Source organism: Pteropus alecto, unplaced genomic scaffold, assembly GCF_000325575.1.
Source record: "Pteropus alecto unplaced genomic scaffold, ASM32557v1 scaffold87, whole genome shotgun sequence".
NCBI lineage: Eukaryota > Metazoa > Chordata > Mammalia > Chiroptera > Pteropodidae > Pteropus > Pteropus alecto.
The window spans coordinates 8,109,663-8,119,812 of NW_006443225.1; the positions used below are offsets into that span (position 1 = coordinate 8,109,663).

The window sequence follows — 10,150 nt, forward strand, 5'->3', positions numbered from 1 at the left end:
AGCAAACCAAGGCTTAGAAAGTTTCAGTTATACAACTAATTTTAGCCAGCCAGAATTCAATCTCAGAATTCAATCCAAAGCCATGCTTTTTAACTTAGATAATTAAGGCTCAAAGACAGGCCTGCAGGATTACACGGTTTCCTTTTGTATACTCTCAGTTTCCCCACTCATAACATGTGGTAGCAAACTCTCTCAAATTAAAAGGTCTGTATGGGAATGGAGGCTGGGTAGACTGGAGAGATTAAGAGCGAAACTGGAAGGGTGGGGAGGTCTTGGGAAATAGCAGGCAAGAATGTCAGCTTGAACTGAAAATCACGCTGAGTCCTTGGGACCTGTGGCGAAATGGGAGAGCGTGGGAAGCCGACCAGACCTGAAAAACACCTGATGATTTTTATGAAACAGTGAACTCTCAAGATAAGTTTCAGTCCTATCCTTCATTGCATTAAAATTCTTGTTGCATTGTTAAACACAAAATTAGTCCTATAATTCAGCAATTTTACACTTTTCTAAATTATCGCCTATTTGATGGCTTCGGAAGAATTTGGTCAGTATTTCTCTATAGACTACACCATGCCTGTTAGGCAAGGAATCTTTGCCTTTAATGCAAAGATGTTATTTCAACAAATTTCAAAATGTTGCAAATCTGCACTTTGGTTTTGCCATTTACAGAAAAGTAACTTTACCAGTTTCTACTGAAACTTTAAACATCTCTCCTTTTAAGACTGAAAAACACGTCCTGCAACTTCGCTTAGCTTTCCCAAAGTAACTTTATTCATCAAAATCAACTTAACGTCTGGGGAGGGGAACACAAGTCTATGAACTGGGCGGCAGTTTGCTCCACAGCTTCCGGGTGAAGTGAGTTATTCCGATCATGTCCCTGGGGTTTGGAGAGTACAAACATTGGTCGGCGCACCTCCTATTATTCGCTTTTAAGTGTCAATGCCCAGAGCTCCAACCCCATCGAACTTTCGCTGCACGTGCTGACTCGTGCAGACGGCCCAGCAAGTCTGTCCCGAGGGCGGCTGACTCACCCAGCCGCCCACGAGGCTTTGGATGGTCTCGGGAAGCTCCCGGGGAGGGACCCGCTACCACTGCTCGCTCATACCAGGCGGGCGAGAATCCTGGCTCGGCGTTCCAACCCGCCAACGTTCACTCCGCCGCCAGGAGGGCCCCGCCGGCTCGGCTCTGCTATAATCCCCGACAGACGCCGCCTCCCGCCCAGGCCCACTTCCCGCCCAGAATGCCCCGCAATCCAGCTCTGGCCCGGCTCCCCCCTGTTGCCTCCCGACACGCGCCCTGCGGCCTCGAAATTGCTCAAGAGGAAGCCACGGAAAAGACCCTGAAAGCTGGCACTAACTGCCCGGGGCGTGTGTGTGTGCGCGCTGGGCGGCGGGGGCGAAGCCGGCGTGGTCTCCCCCTGGCGCATGCGCCCAGGGGGCGGCCGTACATCTCGTCTCCGGTGACGTGGCGTGCGGGGCGGAGCCAAGGTTGGCGGCGGGAGGGTGGGGAGGAAGAGCGAGGTGAGCGCGGACGTCAGAGTGGAGAGCGGAAGGTCAGGGAGCCTCGGAGCGGAAGTGAGACTAAGAAGTCTGTCCGCCATTGTGGACCCGAGAAGCGGAGAGCGAGAGGGGAAGAGTAGCGTGCAAGCGAAAGAGACGGGCCCCTTCCAGCGACTCCCGAGCGCGAGGCCCTGTTTCTGGCTTCTTAGAGAACAGCGGCAGCGGCGGCGGCTGGAACAGTCAACTCGGCCGAGGGCGGCAGCCGACTGCCTCCTCAGACCAGACGGGAAGAATATTCTTAAGTAGGGTATTGGAATTTAAACCGCAGTAAGCATCCTAAGAAACACAGCAGCCTAACTGCGACACCGTTTCTCTTTCTTTCCAGGGCGGCAGGGGCGGCGGCGGCGGCAGCAGCAGCAGCAGCAGCAGCAGCAGCAGCAGCAGCTCTCGGGTTGCGGTGAAGAATGTCAGCCACTAGCGTGGATCAGGTGAGGGAGCCGAGGCCTCAGGCTCGGCAAAGGCCCGAGCCCTGGAGCTCCACCCTCGCGTGGGGCTTCGGCTCCACTCCGTCGCTGCCGGCACTATAACGGTGCCCCGGGCGCACGTTGTTGCGGTCCTGCGGCTGGTGCTGGGGCGTGCGTCCTGGCCCCGGCGTCTGCGGCTCAGGCGGGAGGCCGCGGGGCCGCGGCGGGTCGGGGAAGGACCCTCTTCCGGGCCCTAGGCCGCATCCCGAGGGCGGCAGACATGGGGCTGAGCCCAGGCGAGCTCGGGAGACGGACATCGAGTGGAGGGTAGGAGCTTTAAAGACTGGGGGTGGTTGGGAAATTGGTGGCTATGGAGGATATGGTGGCTTTTACTCCTACGCGGTTTAAAATAACTGGTCTTTGATAACGTCTTTGATTAACAGACTTTTCCTCTTTTCTTTTTTTTTCTTTCTCATTACGACACCTTTCGTCTCGTTACACAGAGACCTAAAGGGCAAGGAAATAAAGGTGAGTTTGGATATTTTTATTTTACTCCCCAATGTTGAATGTTATTTTTTTTTTTTACGTAGGAGGGGTTGGTGGTTTTTGCTTTTTTTTTTTTTTTTGACATGTACGATTGAAGAAAGATTTATCACGGCTAATACATCCAAAAGCTTTCCAAAACTTCGGAAGTTCCTTGCTTTGAAGCCACTTATAGAAACCAAAATGGTACAAGAAACAGTTTCCTTAGTTGTATTTCAGTTCAGGAGGTAAATGACTCTAGTGATGTTTATTTAATTTTGCAATTTATCTGTATTATGTAACTTCTGCCACAAAAATTTCTATGTATGTCTGTAGATAAAATGTGTAGATACTTTGTTTGCCACGTCGGTTGCATTGGAGCATGCAACCACATAGTATTCCATGTCACATAAGTGAAAATTGTTCTGTTAACCACTGATTCTATTGAAGTAAGTTGGCAATGAGGCAATAACACGTTAAAGATCAAAACTGGACAGTCCTGAGTGCAGGGTGAGAATCAATTTGATATTTTAGAAAGGACTGTGAAGGAAATGGTTTATGAAGTTCCTTTTAGAATTAAGTGATTTACTATTTAGTTTAAAAAATACTATTGAAAGTAAAGCATTTTAAAAAATAAGTGTATTTTGTATTTATTTATAAATACACTTAAAAAATAAGTGTATTTTGTATTAATATGAAATAATACAGTCAGCTGACTGAAACATTATGACATTGATCATGTGACGAGTAAGTATAGAACAATAACTGCTTTCTTGGGACAGTGCCAATTAAATAATATTACGAGTTATATATTTATAGTAGTTTGTAATGGGGTTTGAAATTAGACTAGAATTATGCTTCCTGTTTTTATTTCAGTATCAAAATATTGTCTAGAAAATAAGGTCTACAATACCTTTTTAGATGTAAATCAGTCTTTTATTGGTGCTGTTTGTAGTCTTCAGCGTCTTATTTGCTATAGCAGATTTGAAAGGAATAGGTACTGTATATACAGCTTAGTTAATTTTCTTTGAGTTGTACAATTTGAGAATTTGTACATACCAGATATGTGGCACTATATTAGGTAACAAATTTATTGTTTTGTTTTGATTAAAGAACTATTTTATTGGAGTGTATAAACATTTAGACATTTTAATTTCTAGAATTTAATTTTTGGAGTTAAAATTTTAATTTCAGAATTTGTTATGAGCATAAAACTCAGTTTGATATTTATTGTTGATTTATTTTAAGTGAGTTTTACAAAAGCTTATTTGTAAATTGAAAAAGAATGATCTTTTTTTTTTTTTTTTTTTTTTGTTGCTAGCCTTCCCATTAGGAAGTATATAGACTTGGAGATATGTGAAATTTGTGGTCATTATTGCCTAGCATAAATTATTTTATCCTAGATCTGTGGGGAGGTGGCACTTTGCAAGGCTATTTGAAATGCTAAGTGTTTTGTGTTACCTGCTTTAAGGTAAGTGTGCAAGTTCTATGAAGTACTTGTTTGACAAAACAAAGTAGCATCTATTTAGTAAGTCATTACTATAAATTTGATTTATGACAGTCATTTCACTTAGGTATGGCGTAATGACAGCTTTGATATTTTAGATATAAATTACCTATAAACAGTATTGCCTATTAACCATAGATAAATATTTTTTGGTTATTAAAATGGTTTTAATACATCAGTATCACCTTGGTTGGATGTATTTAGACACATATACAAAATATTTATTCAGATTCTTCTTTATTTCAAGAAATTTTCTTTCTCCCTGATTATTCAGTTCATAATTTCATCCGTGGGTAAAGTGATAGACTGGGATTCCTAGATCTGTGTTGTGATACTGCTTGTGGCTGTTACCTGCCAACTCAGCTTGAACATGTGGTACCTTTCCCTTCTATAAAGTAAAGGTAGTGATTCTAGTCACAAATCCTATTGTATGTTATGAGGATTGTTGTACTTACAGTAGTCCATTGTTCTGGAGTCATTATATTTGCTGGATTATTTTTTTTTCAACTTCCTCACCTCATTTGTTTTTAGGGTGCAGGGAGACTATTGCTTAAGACATGGTGGGAGGGAAAAACTACTGGCCTGAAAGTATTGGTAACCATTTAAGATGCTTTAAAATGGTAGATACTACAACTGCACAAATACACATATACATCATTTGTATTTTTATGCCTCTGCAGGGAGAATTACGAGGCGAAGGCAGCACTTCCAGTGAACTGATACAAGTAGCTATTTGTGTGTTTGAGAAAAGCTATTCTGCCTTAGCTGACTTGGTTCCCAAGCTAGTGAAGTTATTTTATAGTTACTCTGTTTACTTTTATGAAGCAGAAAACAAAGTTATTTTTCTTAAACTGCAGCCTCAGTATTCTAAGAACATGATTATTAAACTTGAATTTGGAACTTAACAGACTTATGAAGAATACATGTCCCTGAGGAGTTGTCAGAGTTTTGAAAGCAAAATCCATTTCAGTTAATATAATTTCAGAGATGCTGTGTTTCTTTTTTGAATTATATTTAGTCGACAGCCTTAGCTTTATACCTGGCTTCAGTGTCTTTGATTTCTGCTAAGTGTTTTGTGTGTATCTTTAATGATGTAAATGCACTAAAGGAACTAAAATTTGAAAGGAATTCTATATCAATATCTTTGTAAGACAAAAATGCTTTCGTAGTATAAAACGTAGTTTATAGGTTTACTTGTTTATAAGTTTGAATTTTTTTTAATTGATTGATTGTCCCTGTGTTAAGTATTAAAATTCTTTTTATTCTTGGCCAAGATAGTAATGAAGGATAGTAAAATTTAAGGATGGTTATTTACCTATTGGTCCATAATTTAAAAGTGACTTTATATCACTTTTGTTTATTAACAACAATTTTTGCTTGCTGGAATAAAAGTGTACTGTTCCTTCTCCTGCAGGCACCTCAGAGAAAAGTGTCAGATCTCATACTCTTTGTAGCCTCAGGCCTTGCTGCCTGCTTCCTTCTATCTCTTAAGTTTATAAATAGGCAAGTATATGGAAAGGAATTTATATTTTTGCTCCTCTCTACTCTCTTCCCCTCCCAGCATAGAGACATATTTCATTGTTTGGTACAACTGCAGTTTGAAAGAATTAGGTTAAATTTGGCTATCTCTAAGTGTTTCAGAAAAGTTGTTGAAAATGCCTTGTATTTTGGCAATATTCTTTTGCAACCTCTCCCCACCCTCCCACCTGGAAATGATTACAAAACACTTAACTGTCATTTTTAGTCCTCATTTTATTATTAATCCTCAAAACATTCTTATAAGGAGATAGAGGGTATATGGTATTGTCGCTGTTTTTGTAGGTGGGAAAACATGATGCACAGATCTGTTGACTTTCCTAACTTGATGTAGTCAGACCAGAGCAAAGAATCACCTGGCTCCTAAGGCCCATGTTCTATCTTGATTTGACTCTGCTTCATAGAGCAGAGGAAACAGGCGAAGACTCATGTAAGTCATCTGTTCTTTTTTCCCTGAAGAACTTGTACAGACTATGGAACAGGCTTGGATTTCATTACTATATAATGACTTTCAGTCTCCAAGACATTAGATTGTCATTAAGTAATGTTCAAAAACTAAAGTCCTTAAGACAGTTGAATTTCTTAAATGTATGCTTCTGAAATTCAAGGGCTAGCTTCTTACTCAGATTCTAATTTAATTCAAATTGCTTGTCAGTATGCGTAAAACACTTTTAATTAAACAGTTTCCCCTTAGATTGACATACTCCTTGAATAATCGTTTAGGAATCCACTTATAAATGATTGTAGACTATTAGTTTGTGTGAATGTTTTGTTCTCAGTCTCAGCCTCTTAGAAGAAGAGAAAGGATAGAACACAGGAAATAAGAACAGCAGTATAATACATATTTAGATAAATTTTAAGTAGGTACTTTTTACTGTACTAGCAGTATGGATTAAATTTCTGAGATTCTAATGAAAGCAAGAAATAGATTGTTGTAATTTTGAAATGGGTTGCTGTTTCAAAAACATAATAGTGTAATAATCCAATCATGTAGTGAAGAATTATATTTTAAGAGGCAATAGACCATGCATAAAGCTACCTTTGATAAAGGAGTGGTGAAGCCAGTGGTAAAGGAGAAGTATGTTAGAATCTCTTGGGCTGACATGATCAGCCTACCAGAAATAACCTAAGGTATCCACCCACCTCCTTATTTTCATTTCTAGTGGCTGTTAACATAAATTCTGGAGAGTACATTTAGGTCAAACCTGTCTATGATATAATCCTTATTATATGAAGTTAAAGCATCTCGGTGGAGCCAAGATCAAGTTGACCTTCAGGTTGCTCTTGTAGTCCTTGAGGGGCAACAGTAATGTCCTAAGAGGTTTACTTTGATGGCTTCACAGCATAGCATCATTTCTTTGATTATTGCTACTCAGTGGGAGGCAGAGAACTAAAGGATTTCACCTGTCTGCTCCCATGCTGTTGTCAACTCATTACATTGTAGGTGATCTAAACTCCAAATTAGGGAGAATAAAAATCATATGCTGTTATATAAGAACACAACTTAAATCCCAAGCATAGTTTATAATACTTTGTGACACTTTTTTAAGCAATAAATCTTCAGGTATTGAGGTTTTGTTTGTTTCTAAGAGATTAGTCAACATTCATCAGAAAGGCTCAACTTTTTTCACCTCACATGTGTTTCAAAATTAGTGAAGTCTGGTATATTTACATAGACGATGCCAGCGCATCAAGTTTTAGCCTTGTAAAACTTCTGTGGTCCTAAAGTAATTTTTAGTCCTCTTTGGATCTTGTAATAATTTTATGTAATAATAATATCCAAGATCATACTGTCATTGAATGCTCAGATGAGGTGAGGTAGGTACGTACTATTCATAACCTCCTTGAGCAGAGGAGTAGTCAGACTTACAGAGCCTGAATCACTAACTAGAGATTGCCCAGCTTCTCAGTGTCGGACTTAGGATTCAGACTCAGGGCCGCCTTACCTCAGGTGTGCTGAAAAGCCTCTGAGACGTTGCCAAGAGAATAACCTTACAGAGCTTTAATGGAAATGATCTCTGAACAAATAAGGCATTATATATTGTTGACAGGTTTTCTTGTGTTTTGCAAGAGTAATCATGGTTATCTGGTTATCTTTAGTGTCTGAATTTTATTTGTACTTTCATGTGAAAGCCTAATTTTTTTTGTTTAGAATTAAAGCCCTTTTTAGATTTTTTTCATAACTATGTTCATTGTGATATTGCTTCAGGTGAATTTTAGTTACTTTATAACTGGAGACATTTAAGATATTGTAACTTTAGTTACAAAATAGTTATTTCAATCTTTACTTTTATTGGCCTAATACAGAGATTTAACAAAGTTAGAGAACATTCTAATATAGAGATTTAACAAAGAGAAATCAATGTCTACAATGCTATTTGAAGTGATATTTTGAATTCAAATATAGTGTTGAGAGAACTCTTGCAACATTTTAAACTTAGTTTGCTTACTACAGTGTTGTAATTGGGATATTTACTTTATGTTCTTGGTAATGAGAAGTGTATATGTCCTTCGTATTTTTCTAATCTTGGGCTTATCTGTACAAGATCTGTAAATTTTTGGTGGCACATAAATATTTGTATCCAAAATTAAGTTAATCCTTAAGAGTTTTTAAAAGAAAAGGACAAAGAAGTCAGGATAACGTTTTACGAATAGGTCCGAAAAATACTGAAAATGTTAGGTTGCTCTGTGAGTTTCATAAGGATAATTACATCATATCTAATACAAACGTATTTTTTAGTTTCAGTACAAAACGGTTCGATTCATCAAAAAGATGCTGTAAATGATGATGATTTTGAGCCATACTTAAGTAGCCAGACAAATCAGGTAAGTCTGATGGTCCCATATTTAGGAAATTGAATTTATATTAGTAGTAATTGAGTTTTCCAGTAGATATTTTAATTGAATAAGACTAACCATAACATGAATTAATCTAGTGTGCCTGCATAATAGTGAATAGCATTTGCAGGTTTATGTCACAGGAGAGTTCTTTAAAAATTATAGACAGCTGAAACTAGATTATGAAATACAAAGATTTAAAAATGAACATTATTTGTACGTATTGTAATTTTTTTGAACGTTGAAAGAATTTAATCTTTTAATATCAGTCATATTTTCATAGCTTAAGATATTACAAGATTTAATTGGCTAGAGATTTGTGAGAGGACTACTTTGTGCCTGAGGTTTTCGATTAAATGTAGTTTTTTAAAGCATTCCAATTTGAATTTCACTGAAGTTTTACTATAACCTGGTAATGTAATAGATAAAGATAAATAATAAAGTCTTTATAAACACCTGCTGTGGTGTAGGCATGGAGAAGTTCATCAAATTGAATAATTGGTGGCTTTTTAAGGTTTTTTTGGTATGTGTTTGCATTTTTCACAAATAATCTTGTGAATTTGTATACAGGTATAGTTTAAATTTAACCATTGAAAAACAAATGGTATTCTTTGGTCTCTGTATACCATTTCTGCATGTTAGTAAAAATGTAGCTACTAGAAATAAATTTAAAAGACTTCCATTATTAACCAGTTACTTTAGAGAGAACATTCTGGAATGAAACTCCTTTTGTCATTTTGCTTAATAAAAGATATAAGAAAAAATGTATCTTAAAATCTCAGCCTCTGTTTTTTTAAACTATAAAAGAACCAGGCACCAAATATTACAGAACTTTACAGTTGTAGAGCAAATGTGAACAAAACATTTCCAATTTGTGGGATGTAGAATTATTTTTATGACTTTGGAGAGCCATGGTTATGTTCAGCCTGATTTACTCTCTTGGTAGTTTTTCCTTAACCACCCCTTCTATCTCTTGATCTGCATTCCTGGCATAGGTTGGGAGGGAATAAATAAATGATAAAGAGGAAAAATGGGTGATAAGATCTATGAAAGCTTGGCTACTTTTAAAAGAATGAAAAAGTTCATTTCATATTTATATAATATACTTTATGATCACAATAACGAATTTACTTTCCACTTAAAGGTGGTGAAAGACTGTATCATTGGAAAATAGGGGAAGATCATTTGTTATAAATGTAGTGCAACATAAAAGAAAGATACAGTATTATATCTGGGCCCATACAGTAACCTTAGCTAATATCCTTTATGGCAGTGTTTTCCAACTTCTTTGAGAAATTCTGATATTTATGAGGTATAGTAGATATTCTCCCCAAACAGGTCTTTATGATCAGATGAGTTTGGGAGATTTATTTGGTCTAAATAATTGTTTTATTTGCTATTTGATTTTACTTTATTATATAAAATATAAAATGAGTTTCTAAGATAAGGATATAGTATGCAGATCCTTTGACTTATTTGTTCAAACTCTTTTCAGGTAATTTTAGTGGATCATAAATGTTTGAGAATTGCTACTGTAAGAATCCTTGTTTTACTTGGTAACAGATATTTTATAATTCATTTGTCACAGGGGCTTAGAAGAATGATTATTTGGCATTCCACAGAGGTGCTTCAGGTCTGCTTAGGGGAGACCAAGGGAGGGTACCCTGGATCCCACCCCTGCTGCAACCAGAGCTGTGCTCTGCTTTTTATCTGTTTTATATGTTGGAATTTTGCATAAGGTTTCACTTGTAAAAATCTCAAAAGTGTTGGAAAATTATTTTTTT

At 37.7% G+C, this 10,150-nt stretch overlaps 1 protein-coding gene across 10 annotated transcripts in view; it reads left to right on the plus strand.

The window, feature by feature from the left end:
- The first annotated feature begins 1,884 nt into the window (after window positions 1–1,884).
- YTHDF3 (YTH N6-methyladenosine RNA binding protein 3) overlaps window positions 1,885–10,150 on the plus strand; it is a 39,063-nt gene continuing 30,797 nt past the window's right edge. For 3 of the 10 annotated variants that reach the window (XM_025041123.1, XM_015598661.2, XM_015598663.2), the window contains exons 1-5: window positions 1,885–1,987; window positions 2,467–2,491; window positions 5,814–5,958; window positions 8,269–8,354; window positions 9,955–9,999. In XM_025041123.1, the coding sequence (XP_024896891.1) occupies window positions 5,901–5,958; window positions 8,269–8,354; window positions 9,955–9,999 (189 nt within the window). In that variant the 5' untranslated portion in view covers window positions 1,885–1,987; window positions 2,467–2,491; window positions 5,814–5,900. Of the gene's footprint in view, window positions 1,988–2,466; window positions 2,492–3,888; window positions 3,957–5,813; window positions 5,959–8,268; window positions 8,355–9,954; window positions 10,000–10,150 lie in introns of all 10 variants that reach the window. The other 7 variants (XM_025041126.1, XM_015598667.2, XM_025041128.1 and 4 more) reach the window with 6 other exon arrangements.